Below are 21948 nucleotides of genomic sequence, written 5' to 3'. Positions count from 1 at the left end.
CCTTGTATATCAGCAGAAGACACTATTTCCACTGAACACATGTAACTAGAACACTCATGGCAGGTGAGCACCAACAAAATTGTCACACTTTGCTGTGTGGAGCTAAAGTTCTTACCGAAACAGAATTGTTAGTGCTGCTATGACCATTAGCTGGGGACTGTCTGGAAGTGGAAGGGGAATCTCTCTGAAATAAGACACAAGGTTCATTAACACAGAACACCAGCACAGAAACACAGAGATATTTACATCAACAGTAACAACCACAGTCTGACAACCATTTCCTTTGAGGTTTGAGCTGCATAAGTGCCATACTGACTTGCTTGCATGATTTCACAGAAGTATGAAAAAAATTTTGCAGTTCGAAGGCTCACATATTATAAGTGATGACCGTGTCATTCATTTTAATCAATTCTTTCCTATCTCTAACATTCTATACCTTTTCTTTCTTTTAATGAGACCTAGAAGAGTGACTTGATATTAAACCCTATCAAGTATAAGACGACAAATATTACTATAAAATTATTGTGCTGAAGATCCCAACTGCCTAATTTTTATTAAAGATTAGGTTTGAAAAGTATTTAACAATTTTTAGTACCTCAGTGTCAAGAGTTACTAACTGACCCAATCTGAAGAGAAACAAACCTAAGATTTCACATGTTATAATTCCTTCAGAATCTTTCTATTATAGAATAAATATTATTACTAGTAAGGGTAAAAGAGATATACATCAGAGAAGAACTCTTTTTAAAGACCATTTTAGTAGATTGATTAAAACAATAATTTCAAGCCTATAATAGTATTACACTTCTGGCAAAGATCCTAGGAGCCACAGCCAGTCTTCCTATATCCAGGCTCCTCCATTGCTTGCTTTCTCTCTACTATTCTACACACTCAAAATATTTTCCAGGCTCCATTCCCTTAGTGTCTAAATCAACTTTAACGATAAGAACAAGGAGAGGTAGGAAATAAGTACTTTTAAATTTTTGCTTCTGTAGAGTTCTTTTAAGCCTTAGAAATGTGCATGTCTCTTTAAAAGACATTTGTTTTTTTCCCTAGATGACTTAAGAGCATTTCTAGAACCTGTTAGCCTTAAAGGTAATGAGATCCCTTAGAAGAGCATTCTCATATGTTAGTGAGCAAGACTGATCTCCAGGTGCCACCCGCAGAGACTCAAGTCAGTAGAGCCAGGGTGAGGGGCAGGGGTCTACTCTTTAACCAAGGACCTGGGGGATGCAGATGCAGGTGGCCAGAGAGCCTTCTTTTTTTTTTTGAAATATTGCCCTAGCTGGGAAGAGTCCAACCACAAGCTTGCAATTCTGCCAGGGAACAGGAGGGCCAAAAAGGCTGGGGATAGAACTAGGAGAGAAGTATCATTATTTTTCCTACTATCCAAAGGCAAAGAAGGTAAGAGGGGTTCTTTTTACTCAAGAACATAGAATTTACATCTATGATACTGGTTCCACCCCAAACTAGTTCGACCACTTAAAAAACAAAAGAGAAACTTACGTTATATTAATAACTAACAGTACCTTCTGGTTAGTTAGCCAAAAAGACAAAAATCAATTGTATTTACTAAATTTCTTCAACAGATGAGAAATGATATAAGGACATCTGTAATTCTAGAATATTAAAATTATTTACATAAAATGTTAAGTGTGACATTCTTTGTTTCCCAGCAAAGTTTGTGCTCTAGGTAACAAATTTCAATGCTCTGAATCCTGGAACAGAAGCAATTCTGCATTTTCTTTTGAAATATACTATCAATTGAAGTTCCACAAAAAGCCACCAAGAGGAGCTCAAGACCCGTTATAACGGACACCTCAACTGCCATGGCTCACCAAAAATACACTTGACAAAACTACACATTTTAATATGTATCTTCAATAGCTTTTAAAAAATATGAAGCCTCTGATTTTTCTTATAAAATTTACACCATCCCTAGAGACTAGAAGTATTACAATTTCTCTCTCAGGTTCTTCTAAGTACAAATCCAGTAAGTTACCTGTCAGTCTTAAAAATTAACTTTAGGAAATGTGTACTTCATATCGATGCACACATTCTTAGAAGATGCACATGAAAGAACAAGCTTCAATAAATAACACTCGAGCTGAATGTGCAATGACCAAAGGATGATACCATTTATGCCAATTTATATTTCCAATATAAAAAGAATAGATTTTTGAATCTCATTTAATAACCAACACGAAACTGAATAATATAGGTTAGAAGAACTATAATTTCTATAGGATAAACCTATTTTAAGAAAGAAACTTTGGGGCTGTATTACTCTAGAAAACTTACTTGTTTACAGATGACACACCATTCTAAATTTAAACAATTTTACAAAAGGTTGCAAAAGCCTATTTCCCTCTAGTGAAGTCAATTATCAATTCATTGCAGACTTAACTTCCATCTAGAGACCTGTTGCAATTATATGAACAACTCTATCTCAACAGAAATAGATCACTTCTCAGATTCTTGGAAAGAAGAACTATCTATGTGATTTCTTAACAAGGGAAGTGAATGAACTTCCTGGAAATATTATTGCAATTATGGCCTTTAGTTTTTTTCCCTCAGACACTTCGTTTTTTCCTTATTAAGCCTTATGTCATTATTTATAACTTCTCCACATTTTGCTCAGATTTCAGCCTGCAAAAAGTTCAAGTGCTGAGGAGATCCACATGGAAGCAGGGCTGAGTAGGTAGATGGGACCTACTCTGTTCCGTTATCTTTGTTGTAAAATTGGTGTGCAGTGATCTAACAGCACAGGCAGAAACAATCTCCCAGAAAGCAAAAACATACAGCCATCAGCAGACAGTTAGTTAAGAACTCAGAGGAGATGGGGGTGGTTTGTTAGAGTCATTACCTCACAGGATGAAGACTGAGTACGGTAACTTGGCACAATCTTGAAGGTAATACTCCCCCGCATTTCCCTCTGGAGAGGGGGAAAAAAAAAGAAAGAAAAGTTTTCTTACAAACAAATGTTCGCAAAACCATGTAAGAAGCCACTCAAAATATGTGGGGGCAATTAGCACAAGCCATCTGAGAGCACACAGCCCGACAATGAAACCTAGTCATGAAGCAGGGACTGCTCGAGTTAACAGTAGAGGAAGTTCCTGGGGAAAGCCCAGCAGCCGATTGCCTTACTCATACAGCAATGGTCTCACAGATCTTCAATGGTCACCTTTTTATAGACGTGAATACAAAACTTTCTAAGTGACATGCCTTTCAAAAGTGAATATACATTGAATTAGATAATAAACTAGGTAATTACGTAAAAATTATATTGAGTATGCCACATTATAATGGTATACTCCATAGAATATGCTTTTTACTTTTTTAAAATTTTTATTTATTTATTTTGAGAGAGTCTTGCTCTGTCATCCAGGCTGGAGTGCAGTGGCAGCATCTTGGCTCACTGCAACCTCTGCCTCCCAGGTTCTGGTGATTGCCCTGCCTCAGCCTCCCAAGTAGCTGGAATTATAGGCATGTGCCACCACGCCTTGCTGATGTTTGTATTTTTAGTAGAGACGGGGTTTCACCATGTTGGCCAGGCTGGTCTCAAACTCCCAACTTCAGGTGATTCGCCCACCTTGGCCTCTCAAAGTGCTGGGATTATAGGCGTGAGCCACCGCACCCAGCCACTTTTTGCTCACTAATTTTGGCTTTAAAAATTTTTTTTGGTGAGTCTGTGAAGTTTATTTCATACTTAATAGGTATTCATAACCTGGGGGCTACTGCACTGCAGTGGGAAAAGGGACCAGAGGCCCAAAATACCTCTGGTCTGCTTGCTGTGACAATGAACACAGGCAAAGGCTGCCATTTTGCCTTTTTTAAAAATCCAAAGCCTAATTCGAATACAGATTTTGGATATGTATGGTCAAAAATGGCCTGGTCTACCATGGCTTTCCTCCCTTCTATGCTGTAGAGAAATCCACGACAGCTGGCTATGACTCAGCTCAACAGGAAAGAGGTTTCTGACACTGCTGATGTCAGGAGAGTTGAGGTCAGTGAGAAACTAGTTCACATGTATAAAAGCTGAAAAGGTTTTCTTTAAACATCTGCTTAGTAAGAAACAGGAGATAAAGGATACAAGGAGAGTGTTAAAGCCCACATTGCTAAAGACAGGCAAAATGTTTGTAAACTCCATTGTATTTCAACATTTTTCTAGTTGTCAGTTTTGTGAATGTTATATAAGTTCAAGTCCACATAAATATGGTACCAGAAATTCTCTGATTACAGAATACTCCTCATTTGTGTATTTAAAAACAAGCTAACAGAGTAAAAGTCAATTTTAGGAAAGGAAAAACTTTCATTTACTTACAAGCATTTTTTGCAGCTGTTCCACTGTTTGGTTAGCCACACTGATGCCATTGATTTCTCGAATTTCATCACCAACGTGAAGTGTACCTAAGAAATTATATAACATTATAAACATGAAATGATATATGCTTTTATAGTAACAAAATCCAGAGGCATTAATGTAATTTTTAAAAACTAAGTTGAATATTGAGGGCCAATATTTCAGAGACAGATACAAGTTTGGTTGCAACAGAATTATTTAACTCATGTAGTAACCTCATCAAAACAGATATATCTACTTATGGAAGGCACAGTTTTGATGGATGGCTGCAGAAATCTGTTTATTTTTCTGAGAGAGGTGGTATGTATAGTGGTTTAAAAGTATGGCTTCTGGATCCAGACTGCCTGGGTTCAAATTCCCACTTCCTTGCTTACTAGCTTTAAGATCTTGGGTAAATTACTGGAACTCTCCATACCTCAGTTTTCACATTTGTAAAATGGAGATGAAAGCAGTACCCATCTCATAGGATTGTTTTGAGAGCTAAACAAATTTAATATATGCAGAAGGCTTAGAACTGTTCTTGGAGCATACCAAGCACCATGTCAGTGTTTGCTGCTATCGTTATCTGCCAGATATGATACGAAGGTTGTTAATTTTCCAAGAGTTGTGACATGACAATATCTACATAACAGCAAGTTCTGTTAAACATAATTTAATCTTTGGTTGGCATTTCAGCATCTTGTAATACTTTAGCTAGAAAGAAATGACCAAGAACCAATGCGTAGAGTGTTATTTACAATTTTGCTTCCTTATTTATAAATCGTGCACAAATTTACATACTGACCTGGCTTCATTACAAAAAGATAACTCCGCATGCAACAATTAAAGAATAAACGTTCATCTTAAGTACACATGGGCCATTTATAAAAATGATTAAAGTGCTATGCTATAAAGCAAGTCTCGACAAACCTCAAAGAAATGGTGTCATACAGACTACATTCTTCGAACACAATGCAATTAAGTTAGAAGTAAATTACAAAAAGATATACAGAAAATCCCGTAAGTGTGAAAAGTAACAGACAATTATAAATAACTTATAGGTCAATGAAAAGTATCATAATAGAAATGTAAAAATACTTAGAATTGAGTTATAAAAATGCTTCATATCAAAACTGGTGGGATACATCAAGACAGTATTTATAGGGAGAGTTTAGTCTTAAATGCACATATTAGAAAAGAAGGCTGGGCCAGGCACAGTGGCTCACACTTGCAATCCCAGCACTTTGGGAGGCCGAGTTGGGCGGCTCACGAGATCAGGAGTTCGAGACCAGCCTGGCCAATATGGTGAAACCCCGTCTCTACTAAAATATAAAAATTAGCCATGTGTGGTGGTGGGCACCTGTAATCCCAGCTACTTGGGAGGCTGAGGCAGGAGAATTGCTTGAACCCGGAAGCAGAGGTTGCAGTGAGCACAGGTCGCACCATCGCACTCCAGCCTGGGCGACAGAGCGAGACTCCATCTCAAAAAAAAAAAAAAAAAAAGAAAAAGAAAAGAAGGCTGGGCGTGGCGGCTCATGTCTATAACCTCAGTGTTTTCGGAGGCTGAGACGAGAAGATCACTAGAGGCCAGGAGTTTGAGACCAACCTGTGCAATAAAGCAAGACTCTATCTCTACAAAGTATTAAAAAAATTAGCTGGGTGTTGTTGCTTGTAGTCCTAACTCAGGAATCTGAGACAGGAGGATTACTTGAGCCCAGGAGTTTGAGGAGGTTGCAGTGAGCTATGATTATGCTACTGCATTCCAGCCTGGCTGATGGAGCGAGACCCTGTCTCAAAACAAAAAAAGAAAGAAAGAAAGACTGGAAATAAATGAACTATGTGTCAAATTTGTAAAGTTAGCTAAAACTAATAGAAAGTTAAAAAAAAGGAGATAATAAAAATTAGGTCATAAAACGATGAAACAGAAAATAAACATATAATGAAGAGAATGAACCAAACCCAGAGTGGGTTTCTGAACAAACCTCTGGCAAGGTTGATCAAGAAAAAAAGAGTAGGCACAAATAAACAATACTAGAAATGAAAAGGGGACGTAATGACAAAGATGGCAGAGAATAAAAAGGTAAGAGAATACTATGAAGAAGCTCTCTGAAATAATATTTTAAAACTTAGATTTTTTAAGGAAAATGGAATTTACCAAAACTCACTCAAGAAATAGAAAGCCTGGATGGCCTTTTAATGTTAAAGAAATTGAAGTAGTTGTTAAAAAACAAAAAGAAAACTTTCTTAAAACTAAAAACCAAAACGCCAGGCTCTGATACTTTTATAGGCAAGTCCTACCAAACTTTCAAGATACAAATCATTCCAATATTATATAAAGTCTTTCAGAGAACTGAAGAGGGAATACTCTCCAAGTCACTGTATGTGGTAGATATAACTTTGAAACTAAAATCAGGCAGAGATATATAAGAGAGGAAAATTAACTACGGGCCAGTCTTACTCATAAATGCAAAAAGTGAGATCTTATAAACAAAACATTAGCACACGGTCAGGCAGTACCTAAAAAAGATAATATGTAATGACTAAGCTGAGTTTATCTGAGAAATGCAAGGGTGGTTTATCATTAGGAAATCTTTAAAAGCCATTTACCACATTAACAGATAAAAGGAAAAAAACAAATGATCATCTCAGCAGATACTGAAAGAGCATTTGATTAAATTCAAAACCCATTCACATTTAAAATGCTCAGTAACTACGAATATAAAGGAACTTCTTTAGCCCCATGAAAAGGTATGTACTAAAAATCTACATTATTCTTAATGAATAAATATTGGAAAGGTTCTTTTTTAAAAAAACATTTTTTTTTTTCCCCTAGAGACAAGGTCTCTCTCTGACACCCAGGCTGGAGTACAGTGGTGTGATCATAGCTCACTACAGCCTCAAACTCCTGGGCTCAAGCAATCCTCCCACTTCAGCTTCCTGAGCAGCTGGGACTAGAGGCGAGCACCACCATGCCCGGCTAATTTTAAATTCCTTTTAAAAATAAGAATATGACAGGATGTCTACTATACCACTCCTTGAAAGACTGCAGGTCCTAGCCAGTGCAGTAACATAACAAAGAGAAGTTAAAGAAATAATGATGTTCCCCACTGTCAATATCAGACAGATCAACGAGACAGAGGTTAACAAGGATATCCAGGACCTGAACTCAGCTCTGCAACAAGCAGACGTAATAGGCATCTACAGAACTCTCCACCCGAAATCAACAGAATATACATTCTTCTCAGCACCACGTCGCACTTATTCTAAAACTGACCACATAATTGGAAGTAAAGCACTCCTCAGCAAATGTAAAAGAACAAAAATCACAACAAACTGTCTCTCAGACCAGAGTGCAGTCAAATTAGAACTCAGGATTAAGAAACTCACTCAAAACCGCACAACTACATGTAAATTGAACAACTTGCTCCTGAATGACTACCGGGTAAATAACAAAATTAAGGCAGAAATAAAGAGATCCTTTGAAACCAATGAGAACAAAGATACAACATACCAGAATCTCTGGGACACATTTAAAGCACTGTGTAGAGGGAAATTTATAACACTAAGTGCCCATAAGAGAAAGCAAGAAAGATCTAAAATCGACACCCTAACATCACAATTAAAAGAACTAGAGAAGCAAGAGCAAACAAACTCAAAAGCTAGCAGAAGACAAGAAATAACTAAGATCAGAGCAGAAATGAAAGAGATAGAGACACAAAAAACCCTTCAAAAAAATCAATGAATCCAGGAGCTGGTTTTTTGAAAAGACCAACAAAATTGACAGACTACTAGCAAGACTAATAAAGAAGAAAAGGGAGAAGAATCAAATAGACACAATAAAAAATGATAAAGGAGATATCACCACCGATCCCACAGAAATACAAACTACCATCAGAGAATGCTATAAACACCTCTATTCAAAGAAACTAGAAAATCTAGAAAAAATGGATAAATTCCTGGACACCTACACTCTCCCAAGACTAAACCAGGAAGAAGGTGAGTCTCTGAATAGACCAATATGTTGGCTGTGAAATTGAGGCAATAATTAATAGCTTATCAACCAAAAAAAGTCCAGGACCAGACGGATTCACAGCCGAATTCTACCAGAGGTATAAAGAGGAGCTGGTACCATTCCTTCTGAAACTATTCCAATCAATAGAAAAAGAGGGAATACTCTCTAACTCATTTTATGAGACCAACATCATCCTGATACCAAAGCCTGGCAGAGACACAACAAAAAAAGAGAATTTTAGACCAATATCCTTGATGAACATTGATGCAAAAATCTTCAATAAAATACTGGCAAACCGAATCCAGCACCAGCAGCACATCAAAAAGCTTATCCACCACGATCAAGTCAGCTTCATCCCTGGGATGCAAGGCTGGTTCAACATATGCAAATCAATAAATGTAATCCATCATATAAACGGAACCAAAGACAAAAACCACTTGATTATCTCAGTAGATGCAGAAAAGGCCTTTGACAAAATTCAATGGCCATTCATACTAAAAACTATCAATAAGTTAGGTATTGATGGAATGTATCTCAAAATAATAAGCTATTTATGACAAACCCACAGCCAATATCATACTGAATGGGCAAAAACTGAAGCATTCCCTTTGAAAACTGACACAAGACAGGGATGCCCTCTCTCACCATTCCTATTCAACATAGTGTTGGAAGTTCTGGCCAGGGCAATCAGGCAGGAGAAAGAAATAAAGGGTATTCATTTAGGAAAAGAGGAAGTCAAATTGTCCTTGTTTGTAGATGACATGATTGTATATTTAGAAAACCCCATCGTCTCAGCCCCAAATCTCCTTAAGCTGATAAGCAACTTCAGCAAAGTGTCAGGATACAAAGTCAATGTGCAAACATCACAAGCATTCCTATACACCAATAACAGACAAACAGAGAGCCAAATCATGAGTGAACTCCCATTCACAATAGCTTCAAAGAGAATAAAATACCTAGGAATCCAACTTACAAGGGATGTGAAGGACCTCTTCAAGGAGAACTACAAACCACTGCTCAACAAAATAAAAGAGGACACAAACAAATGGAAGAATATTCCATGCTCATGGATAGGAAGAATCAATATTGTGAAAATGGCCATGCTGCCCAAAGTAATTTATAGATTCAATGCCATCCCCATCAAGCTACCAATGACTTTCTTCACAGAATTGGAAAAAACTACTTTAAAGTTCATATGGAACCAAAAAAGAGCCCGTATTGCCAAGACAATCCTAAGCCAAAAGAACAAAGCTAGAGGCACCACACTACCTGACTTCAAACTATACTACAAGGCTACGGTAACCAAAACAGCATGGTACTCATATCAAAACAGAGATATAGACCAATGGAAAAAGAACAGAGCCCTCCGAAATAATACCACACATATCCAACCATCTGATCTTTGACAAACCTGACAAAAACAAGAAACGGGGAAAGGATTCCCTGTTTAATAAATGGTGCTGGGAAAACTGGCTAGCCACATGTAGAAAGCTGAAACTGGATCCCTTCCTTATACCTTATATAAAAATTAGTTCAAGATGGATTAAAGGCTTAAATGTTAGACCTAAAACCCCTGGAAGAAAGCCTAGGCAATACCATTCAGGACCTAGGGATGGGCAAGGACTTCATGACTAAAACTTCAAAAGCAATGGCAACAAAAGCCAAAATAAGCAAATGGGATTTAATTAAACTGAAGAACTTCTGCATGGCAAAGGAAACTACCATCAGAGTGAACAGGCAACCTACAGAATGGGAGAAAATTTTTGCAATCTACCATCTGACAAAGGGCTAATATCCAGAACCTACAAAGAACTCAAACAAATTTACAAGAAAAAACAAACAACTCCCTCCAAAAGTGGGCAAAGGATTTGAACAGACACTTCTCAAAAGAAGACATCTATGCAGCCAACAGACACATGAAAAAATGCTCATCATCACTGATCATCAGAGAAATGCAAATCAAAACCACAATGAGATACTATCTCACACCAGTTAGAATGGCAATCATTAAAAAATCAGGAAACAACAGATGCTGGAGAGGATGTGGAGAAATAGCAACACTTTTACACTGTTGGTGGGAGTGTAAATTGGTTCAACCATTGTGGAAGACAGTGTGGCGATTCCTCAAGGATCTAGAACTAGAATTACCATTTGACCCAGCAATCCCATTACTGTGTATATACCCAAAGGATTATAAATCATGCTACTATAAAGACACAGGCACACATATGCTCATTGTGGCATTATTCACAATAGCAAAGACTTGGAACCAACCCAAATGTCTATCAATGATAGACTCGATTAAGAAAATGTGGCACATATACACCATGGAATACTATGCAGCCATAAAAAAGGATGAGTTCCTGTCCTTTGCAGGGACATGGATGAAGCTGGAAACCATCATTCTCAGCCAACTATCATAAGGACAGAAAACCAAACACCGCATGTTCTCACTCGTAGGTGGGAACTGAACAATGAAATCACTTGGACACAGGGTGGGGAACATCACACATCGGGGCCTGTTGCGGGGTGGGGGACTGGGGGAGGGATAGCATTAGGAGAAATACCTAATGTAAATGATGAGTTGATGGGTGCAGCAAACCAACATGGCACATGTATACCTATGTATCAAACCTGCACGTTGTACACATGTACCCCAGAACTTAAAGTATAATAAAAAGCAAAAAAGAAAAGAAAAAAAAAAAGAAATAATAATGCTATGGTTTTACTGAACATATAAAAAATTATTAAAAATAGCAAACAAAAAATACATACTGGAATCTAAAATCACATATCCTCCTGTGGGAGTGCTGTACACTCTCTACACCTATAAAGATTCCTCCGAAAGCAGCAATGATGCCAGACATCATGTTGCGTACACAGTGGTCTCCTGTTATCCTCAAGAGGAGAATAAGGCACTAAAATGCTTAGAGTGTTACTTCTTGCTCTCCGGGGGTAAGGAAAGAGGTGTTAAGTACAAAAATAACCCTATCTCAAAGACAGAGTGTCTGCCAGAAGAATCATTTTTGGAACATCCTCTAAATACTAGTACATATAACTCGGTCCTTTCAAAGAAAAGCCTAAATCCACACGTCCAAACCCTGCCCATCCTTGAGAGTTAACTGAAGATGCACCTTCTTAAAAAATCATTGTTCGAGCTGGGCAGGGTAGCTCATGCCTATAATCCCAGCACTTTGGGAGGAGGCAGGCGGATTGCTTGGGTTCAAGAATTGGAGACCAGACTGGGCAACATGGTAAAACCCCATTTCTACAAAAATATCAAAAGTTAGCCGGGCATGGTGGTGTGCGCCTGTGGTCCCAGCTACTCAGGAGGTTGAGGTAGGAGGATTGCTTGAGCCCGGGAGGAGAGGTTGCAGTGGGCCAAGATTGTGCCATTGCACAGCCTGGGTGACTGAGCCAGACTTTGTCTCCGAAAGAAAAAACCCCACATCATTCTTTGTCTATTCCAGTTCTTAGTGAATTCTCTCTACAGAATGACTGCACTCACTAAGGCAGGTATTAATAATTTAACCATTGATTTGACATCTCTTACCATTTAATTTTTATATTATTTAACTCTATGATGTCCTAATTTATAAATAGCATATCTAATTCCTAAATGAATAACAGTTCTTAAATGGTTATTTATTTACATATATCTTGTACTCTAGAACAGATGTCTCTCCTACATCTTGATTTGCTTTATCTCCCGTGATCCCCATAAGTTGTAATCTAACAGTGATACAGAGATGCTCCGGCTAACAGAACTCTAATATACTGTCCCTTCATTATCTACATGCTGGAGCATGTGCAGATAAATAAGAAACAATGGAGGCCAATAATGATTAAAATCAAAGATGATTTTAAAAGATCCTTTATATGTATCCTTTATACTTTCTTAGCTGGGTGTGATGACATGCACCTGTGGAAAGCTGAGATGGGAGGACTGCTCGCACTTAGGAGCTCAAGGTCAGTCTGGGCAACATAGTGAGACCCCATCTCAAAAACAAACCAAACAAACAAAAACATTTTCTTCACTAGGCTACAGGGAAAAAAAATTAAGGAAGGCAAAGAAAGAAATATATATGAAACTTACCTTGCCTGTGAATCATGCCCCCATGCATAATTCTTGCAACAATACAATGATTTAGTTCATTCATTTTTAAAGTGATTCCCTGTTAAAAATAAATAAATAAAAAGTTCAGTAAAAGTAGAATTACTACGATAGTACTTCTCTTAATGTTTATGATTTTGCGGTAGGCTATAATAGAATACATACATTTTATATAATGCTTTTAACACACTATTTTCTTTTCTTTTCTTTTTTTTTGAGACACAGTCTCATTCTGTCACACGCAGTGGCACGACTGCAGCTTACTGCTGCCTCCACCTCCAGGGTTCAAGTGATTCTTCTGCTTCAGCCTCCTGAGTAGCTGGGATTAAAGGTGCCTGCCACCATGCCAAGCTAGTTTTTGTATTTTTAGTAGAGATGAGGGTAAGGAAAGAGATGGTTCACTATGTTGGCCAGGCTGGTTTCAAACTGCCGACCTCAAGTGATCCACCTGCTTTGGCCTCCCAAAGTGCTGGTATTACAGGTGTGAGTCACCATGCCTGGCCGATAGTGCTTTTAAATCTTCTAATTATGATTATTTTCCCTGTTGCTCTATTTTTAATGTTGCCTATTATTTTTAAAAACAGTTTTTATTGATATATTATTGACTTACACATATTTAAAGTGTACAATTTGATAAGTTTGACATATGTATGAAACTATGGCCACAATCAGGATAGTGATATATCTATCATTCCCAAAAGCTTCCTCATGCTTGTTGATAATATTCTCCCATCCCTCCATACCCTCCCCACCACATCCCTAAGCAACTACTAATATGACAATCAAAAAGCTGATAATATAGTTGTCCACCAGTCACATGCTGATACAGTCAACTTTTGCTGACTACAGATTTGTTTGCACTGTACATAAATGAAATCATACATTATGAACTCTTTTTTGTTGCTTTTTCTCTCAGCATAATTATTTTGAGATTCCACCATGCTGTTGCATGTATCAGTAGTTTGTTCTTTATTCTTGCTGAGTGGTATTCCATTGTATGGACGTATCAGTTTATCTATTCACCCACTGAATTGTTTTCTGGTTTGGGCTATTATAAGTGAAGCTGTATTCCTGGGTTAATAACCATTTGATCATAACATATATATTTTTAAGATCTGGAATACTTCATGCATTTGTATGTCATCCTTATACAGAGGCCATAATAATATTTTCTTTACTGTTTATATTTTAGAATATGTGCTGCTGAAGTGAGCACATATTAACCTTTTCATATATTGTTGGATTTGCTTTGCTAAGATTTTGTTTAGAATTTTTACATCTACATTCATGAGGGATACTAGTCTATAGTTTTCTTTCTTTGTAACGTCTTATCTGGTTTTGGTATCAGGGTAATGCTGACTTTTTAGAATGAGCCGGGAAAAATTCCTTCTTTTTCAATGTTTTGGAAAGAGTTTGTATAGAATTGGTATTATTTCTCTATTGTATGTTTGATAGAATTTATCAGTGAAGCCATCTTGACCTGGAGTTTTCTTTGAGGAATAGTTTTCAACTACAAATTCGATTTTCAAATAGTATTGGGCAATTCAGTTTATTCCTTCTTAAACGAGCTGTAGTAGTTTCTGTCTCCCAGGGAATTTTTCCATTTTATCTAAGTTGTTGAATTTATTGGCACAAATCTGTTTATTTCCTTATCACCTTTTTTGTATCTGTAGACTCTGTACTGATGCCCCTTCTCTCATGCCTGATATTGGTAATTCATGTTTTTTCCCCCCGATTGTATAGTCATTTTTCCTGATCAGTCTGATCTTTCCAAAGAAAAAGTATTTTTGTTTTATTGATACTCTATTGCTTTCTGTTTTCTATTTCATTAATTTCCACTTTGATCTTTATTATTTCTTCTCTTCTACTCATTTTGGGTTTAATTTACTCCTTTTTGCCCTAGTTACTTTTAAGGTATAAGCTGAAGTCATTGATTTGAGATATTTCTGCTTTTCTAATATAGGTGTTTAATGGTACCCATTTCTCCCTAAGTACTGCTTTAGTGGTATCCTGCAAATTCTGATATACTGTGGTTCATTTTAATTCATTACAAAATGCTTTTTAATTTCCCTTTTGATTTCCTCTTTAGTCCATGGGTTACTTAGAATTGTGCTATTTAGTTTTCAAGTAATTGGCGATTTCTCTCTGTTATTCATGTCTAATTTAATCCTAGTGTGGTCTGAGAATATACTTTGATATCAATAAAGCTACTCCAGCTTCCTTTTGATTAATGTTATCATAGCATATCTTTTTCTATCTTCTTACTTTTTTTTGATTTGTTTCTTAAGAGATGAAGTCTCACATTGTCACCCAGACTGGAGCACAGTGGTGCGACTGTAGCCTACTGCATCCTCGAACTCCTGGGCTCAGGTGATCCTCCTGTCTCAGCCTCCCAAGTAGCTGGAACTACAGGCATGCACCACCAAACCCGGCTTCTACCTTTTTACTTTGAAACTATTCTTTGTATATAAAGTGCATGTTTTACAAGTAGAACATGATGATTGATACAGTCTGGTATAAATATATATTCTTGCTATTTGACTTCTATTTGTTCCACCTGTTGTATGTTCATCTTTTTCTGCCCTTCTTTGTATTATTTTTTATTCTGCTTTCTCTCCTGTGTTTTCTCTCACAACTCTTCATTTTGTTGTTTTAGTGGTTGCATTAGGGTTTATAGCATCTATCTTCAACTTGTCAGTGTACCTTCAAGTGATATTATACCACTTCACATATAGTATAAGAGCCTTACAATAGTATATAGTACTTCTATGTCTTTCTTCCTGACCTTTGTGCTACTGTTGTCATATATTTTATTTTTCCATATACTATAAACTCTAAAACACATTGCTGTTTTTGTTTAAATTGCCAATTACAAGAGATTGAAGTAATAAGAAAAAGAACTTATAGATTTACCCACGTAGCTATCATTTCCAGTGCTCTTTATTCCCTTTTTGTAGACTCAGATTTTAATCTGTTATCATTTTCCTTCTGCCTGAAGAATGTCCTAAATATACTGTGGGTTTTCCAGTGTGGGTCGGCTGAATTCTTTCAGCTTTGGTATGTCTGACGACATTTTTATTTTGCCTTTGTTCTTGAAAGATACCTTTGCTTGGTTTATAATTCTAAGTGGAGAAATGTTTGTTTTTAGTACTTTATGACACTGTTCTTGTTTGTACCACTTCTGATAAGACACTGATGTCATCCTTATGTTTGTTCCTCTTTGTGTAAAATTTCTTTTTTCTTTTTTTTTGAGATGGAGTCTCGCTCTGTCGCCCAGGCTGGAGTGCGGTGGCACGATGTCTTGGCTCACTCCAACCTCTGCCTACCAGCCTCAAGTGATTCTCCTACCTCAGTCTCCCAATTTCTTTTCTTTCTTTCTTTTTTTGCTCTGTTTCTCAGATTTTCTCTTTGTCATAGGTTCTAAGCAGTCTGATTATGATGCACCTTGGTATTGTTTTCTTCATGTTTCTTGTGCTTGGGGTTTACCATGGTGTTTGGATCTGTGGGTTTATAGTTTTCATCAAGTTTGGAATGTTTTCAGTCATTATTTCTTCAAACATTTCTTCTTTCTTTTCCTCTCTCTCTTCTTCATGAACTCCAATTAACCATGTATGAGGCTGACTGAAGTTGTCCCACAGCTCAGCCATGCTCTTTTAATCTTTAAAAATTCTTTTTCTTGCTGTATTTCCTTTTGGATAGTTTTTATTGCTCTGTCTTCGAGTTCACTAATCTCTTCTGAAATGTCTAATTTGCCATTAATCCCATAGTGTATTTTCCTGCTAATTCTATTATCTATCAGTTCTATGTCATTTTTGATTGATTATTCTCCATATTATAGGTCACACTTTCTGGTCTTTTTACATGCCTAGTAATCTTTGATTAGATGTCAGACATTGTAAATTTGTTGCATACTTGATGTTTTTGTATTCCTAAAAATATTCTTGTGTTTTGTTCTGAGACTTATATCAGTTACTCGGACATAGTTTGATCCTTTAGGTCTTGCTTTCATGATCCATTAGGCAGGTTTGGAGCAGTTGTCAGTTTGTGGCTAATTACCTTTCATGACAGAGATAAGATTTCCCTGAGCACTCTACATAATGCGCCATGAATTAGAAATTTTTCTAGTCTGACTGGTGGGAACAGGTAGTGTCAGGTGCTGTTCCTTCCAATCCTTTTGGATGTTTTTTTCCTCCATTCAAAGTGGAGAGTGTTGGGGAGTTTCTCAGTGTTGGGGAGTTTCCTATTAGACATGCAAGGATCGATACTCTGCTGAATACTTGAGGGAGATCCTCTACAGATCTGAGGTTCTCTCAGTGTGCAGCTCTCTCCTCTTCAGTACTCTGTCCTATGAACTCTAGTTGCTTTGGTCTCCCCAGACTCACAGCTCTGTCCCCTCAATTCAGGGAGTCTGCCTACTCTGCCTTAGTTCCCCTCCCTGTGCTATGGCCTGGAAACTCTCTAAAGGCAGCATGGTGGGGCATTCATATGGGTCACCTTGTTTCCTGTCTCATAAGAGATCACTGTCCTTAGTTGCCTGATGTCTACTGTCTTGAAAACTGTTCTTTCATGAGATTTTGTTTTTTATATGTTGGGTTGTTTCAAATGAGAGGATAAATCTGGTCCCAGTTACTCTATCTTGGCCACAAATGAAAGTTCTACAGTCACATTTAATGCCAGAATACTATTCTACAGAGTAGATCACTTTTTGTTTTCTGATAATCCACTATTAAAAAAAACAAGCATTCATAAACATATTTTTTGCACTAGATCTGGTTAATCTTAAGAATCACACAGGAAAATTTTAAATAATGCTGACTCTTAAACCCACTCTTTAGATGTAAGCTCAGGAGGCCTGGAATGCAGCCCAGAAATCTGTACTTTTTAACAGGCTCCCTTGCTGGAAAGTGGCCTTGAATTTGAGACAGTTAAGGGTAGGGACTGTGTCTTTTATTTTTCACTAGAGAATAACACTGTCGGAAAGCTTGATAAAAATATCTGAGACTTTATACTCTAAACTTAATTTGTACCATTCCACAAACTATAACTTTGCATGGTTCCTATTTTGCAGTTTTCAGAAGTGGTAGGCGAGCAATGTCAAAAATTGGTTTATCAAAATGTTTCCAGTCCTTGTAATATTCAAGTTTCATTTCCAACTTGTACATTCAATCAGCTTGTATGGCTACTAAGAGAAGTGTTCCTGGAAAAATGCTGTAAATTAGTGTGTAAGTCAAATCTAATTTCATAAGGGAAATGATAGTACAACAGAGGTTCCACCCTTGAAACTAATAGATTTATGTATTCATTCAACTAACATTAACGTGAACTTACTATGAAGCAGGCACTTTGCTAGATACAGCAGAAAATGAGACAAAAAGGGTCTCTCATGGCCAGGGGAAGTTCACCCCAAACCAACTGTAGTTAACATTTACTATTCTGTAGGTCCCAAATATTTCTCTGTAGAGAGGAGCTGATTCATGTTCTCTCTGTTCCCAAGTTAACAAATTCTAGGGAAGGGATTGGCATAGCGTGGGTTAGGTGCCTACTCCTGAACCTACCAGCTTGAGGGGCGATACTAGGAAGGTTATACTCCTGGCCTTTCCCTGTTTATATAAGCCTTTCCACGATTTTGTAAGCTAGTTCAAGCTTGGTTTTTGTCACTTGCAACTATGGGAATCCCAATCAATAAAAAAAATAATTATGAGTATGATGCTACAAATGGGAAAACAGAGGTGTGTAACAGGAGTATATCACCTTGGGGAATGGACACATTGTAGAGGGTCTGAAAAACAAAATAGATCACATAGGAATATCCTGCACAGTAACATAATGCTTTGAATAAGACAACTAAGGAAGCAAATAAAGTTGTATTAAGTGTATTAGAGATTTATACTCTATTATTGAAAATATATATTTTATATTTCACATAAAATAATTCCTGTTTACATGGAAACCCATCAAAAGGAGAAGAAATATACATCTTCACTGGGATCACTAAAGGCAGAAGAGCTTTTGGAAGGAGACTTTTAGGGGAGACTCAAGACCATTTTATGCTTTCTGAAAAGTAACTCAGGGATGTAGTTTTATGCTTTTATTCAGTCTATGTTTCTTTTCTTTTCTTTTCTTTTCTTTTCTTTTTGAAACAGAGACTTTCAGAGCTAGGTGGGATCTTGGGGATCATTCACTTAGTCAACTATGCTTTTAGAGATGAGCCAGCTGAGGCCCACTGACATGAAGTGATTTGCCCAAGACACCCAAAACCTGCTGTAGCCTATGCTCTCTTAAGCCAAAGAGTTGCCTGGATAGTACCAGAAGGGGTGAGGTGATCTGCATGCCCTCCATGTGCTGCAAGATAATACTGTATAATTGGCAAAGATTACTAAATGAGAATTAGGACAAGAAATGTCTAAGCTGAGGGCTCTCCAAAAATCGTGGTCATAGAATCACTGCTTTATAACTTTTCCCTTAATCTAAAAGGCAACTTTTAGAAGTAGGTAATTTGTTTAAGGGCTGTCCTTGATCCTTGCTTCTCCCTCAGTCCCATTGTCAATCCATTGTTAAGGCTTACTGATTTTACTTACTCTTTCATTATTTCTTAAATGTGTTCACTTCTTTCCATCTTGACATCCATCCCTCAAGTTCAGAGTTCCATCATATCTGCCCTGCGCTACTGCAGTAACAGCCTCTTAACTAGTTTCTGTACATCCACTCTTGACCCCTCTCATCCATTCTTTAGAGTGATACGTTTAAAACGAAAATCTGATATTATCCCCCTGCTTGAAAGTCTTCAATAGCCTCCCATTGTTTTTAAGATAATGAACAGAACCCTTAACATGTGTTCCAACATTTGTATGATTCTGTTCCAGCCACTCACCTTGCTGTCTGCAGTTCAGCCATGGTGCCTTCTTTCCATTGGGAAACTATGATAAGAGCCTTTACCAGGTTTACACATGTGCTATCTGGTTTGCCTGAATGGTATCCCCCTGCTTCCCCTCACTCCCCTTGCTCTGTTCAGTTAACATCAAGGAGCCTTTTCTTGATCTTCTCAGTCTACAAGAATTCTATGAGAATGATGAGGCAAGGTTCAGCATCAATTCTATTCCAGCTCTACTCCCAAGCACTGAGTAAACTGATTCATATTAAGTGGGTAGGTGGGAATGGAAGAAATTTCATTTCAGCAATGTTACTCAATTCTTCGAATGCCCCATGAATTAATCTTCATCTAATTTTGTTGAAGGCAAAAGATCTGAAAACTATAAGATTTATAAAAGGATGATTTTTACAATGTTACTAGACATTCACTTTCTCAATACCAATACAAATATGTCAAATTGTCCCTTTCTTTGCTGCCCCAGAGGTTTTTATACTCTGGAGGAATGTTACAGTATGTTCCCCTTTTTTCGGTTGAGGGGCAACTGTGAAAGGAGAGGTGAGAAAGAGAATCAGCATGCCTAAGACATAGTGTCAGGCAGAACAATTCTAGAAAAGAAGGGCAGGTGGGAACTGAAGATCTGGAAACATTTCTTTAAAACTATTCGTATCTTCCTTCCCTCCCCAACTCCTAGTAGCATAGGTTGAAGTTAGCTGATCTAACTCATGCTGGGATTTTATGAGAGTATTGAAAACTTTCTTTTCCTACTTACCATTGGTTCATCTGTGTTCTTTTGGAACTGTACCAGCCGAACTCTGGTCACATTCTCCATATCCATGTCTCCGTTAGCACTTTCTGGAGAATCACCATTTAAATAGGGAGAGGTGGGAGGAGGTGTGACCCTCAATGCTTCATCACTGTAAACTTCATGTGCCACTACGTCGTGAGTCTGAAGTAAGGCCTAGTGTTTTACGAAGAAAAAAAATATTAATAACATTACTATTTGAGCAGAAATTTATTTTTAGTTATTTATTTATTCTGAGACAGGATCTCACTCTGTCGCCCAGGGTGGAGTGCAGTGGTGAGATCTCAGCTCACTGCAGGCTTCATCTCCTGGGCTCAAGCGATCCTTCCTCTGCAGCGTTCTGTGTAGCTGGGACCACAGGTGCATGCCACCACACCCGGCTAATTCTTAAAAGTTATTTTTGTAGACATGGGGCTGACAAATTTATTATATAAACATATCTCATTTTTTTCCTCTCAAAGGTATCACTCATCTAAAGAGAACATAAAGTCTGTAATATCGACAGACAACTATTCCTCAATTTCTTTGTGACAAATAATCATGATAAATAGATTTTTTAAAACATGAGTGAATAAATGAGTGAATTAATGAAGAGATGTGTTTAATGACTATCTGGGTCAGAAGTGTTATCAACTAACTTGTTCAAATGAAAGCAGACAGTACAATTTCAAATAATTTAGCCAAAAGAATCATCTATAAATAGAGTTGGCAAATTTGTGCTGGGGCTTGGAATTGAAACAAATTTAAAAAGAAATGGTGCAATAATTGGAGTATTGAGCAAATATCTTTCATCAAAGCATTTACAATGACACTTTTATATAACTCAAAGGATGAAAATAATTTATAGCATATGATTTAGAAAAAGAAAAAATATATATACAGATGTACCTTAAAAATGTAATCTTCCAAAATATCACATATGATATGGAACTCAAACTCTAAACATGTTCAATTGTTTTGTTCATTATATTTTTTGGAGCACTTGTTTAAATAAAAAATAAGTTGAGAGTTATTATTATGACTTCTTTTTGCAAAGCCTATTAACAAAGAGAAAGTGATTTCTTTGTACTGACATCTCTATTTGTCAGCTTGGTGAACTTCGACAATAAAATGTCCCTTGTTTCCCTAAAAAAGAATGTCCTTCTACCCAAAGGATTATAAATTATGCTACTACAAAGACACATGCACACGTATGTTTATTGCGGCACTATTCACAATAGCAAAGACTTGGAATCAACCCAAATGTCCATCTGTGACAGACTGGATTAAGAAAATGTGGCACATATACACCATGGAATACTATGCAGCCATAAAAAAGGATGAGTTTGCGTCCTTTGTAGGGACATGGATGCAGCTGGAAACCATCATTCTTAGCAAACTATCACAAGAAGAGAAAACCAAACACCGCATGTTCTCACTCATAGGTGGGAACTGAACAATGAGCTCACTTGGACTCAAGGGGAACATCACACAATGGGGCCTATCATGGGCAGGGGGGAGGGGGGAGGGATTGCATTGGGGAGTTATACCTGATATAAATGATGAATTGATGGGTGTTGATGAGTTGATGGGTGCAGCACACCAACATGGCACATATATACATATGTAACAAACCTGTACGTTATGCACATGTACCCTAGAACTTAAAGTATAATAAAAAAATAAAAAAATAAAAATAAAAATAAAAAAAAAAAGAATGTCCTTCTACTGACCACACCTTTTGTGCCATCATAATAAACCCTTTTTAATAAGCATAAATATTTGAACATTTCTATTTCTTTTTTTTTTTTTTTTTTTTTTGAGACGG

At 37.2% G+C, this 21948-nt stretch overlaps 1 protein-coding gene and 1 non-coding gene across 6 annotated transcripts in view; both read right to left on the bottom strand.

Moving 5' to 3' along the window:
• CASK (calcium/calmodulin dependent serine protein kinase) overlaps positions 1–21948 on the bottom strand; it is a 408963-nt gene that overhangs the window by 43422 nt on the left and 343593 nt on the right. For 3 of the 5 annotated variants that reach the window (XM_023202786.2, XM_023202787.2, XM_023202790.2), the window contains 5 exons: positions 20109–20297; positions 12451–12529; positions 4325–4410; positions 2867–2935; positions 116–184 (listed from right to left, as the gene is read on the bottom strand). In XM_023202786.2, coding sequence (XP_023058554.1) covers positions 116–184; positions 2867–2935; positions 4325–4410; positions 12451–12529; positions 20109–20297 — 492 coding nt within the window. The remainder of the gene's footprint in view (positions 1–115; positions 185–2866; positions 2936–4324; positions 4411–12450; positions 12530–20108; positions 20298–21948) is intronic. The other 2 variants (XM_023202789.2, XM_023202788.1) reach the window with 1 other exon arrangement.
• LOC111536444 lies at positions 13578–13684 on the bottom strand. Its single transcript, XR_002729734.1, has one exon. It is a non-coding gene; the product is annotated as a U6 spliceosomal RNA (small nuclear RNA).

Source organism: Piliocolobus tephrosceles, chromosome 12, assembly GCF_002776525.5.
Source record: "Piliocolobus tephrosceles isolate RC106 chromosome 12, ASM277652v3, whole genome shotgun sequence".
Classification (NCBI taxonomy): Eukaryota; Metazoa; Chordata; class Mammalia; order Primates; family Cercopithecidae; genus Piliocolobus; species Piliocolobus tephrosceles.
Note: the sequence above shows the minus strand (reverse complement) of the source record. Positions and strands in the feature narration are given on the sequence as shown.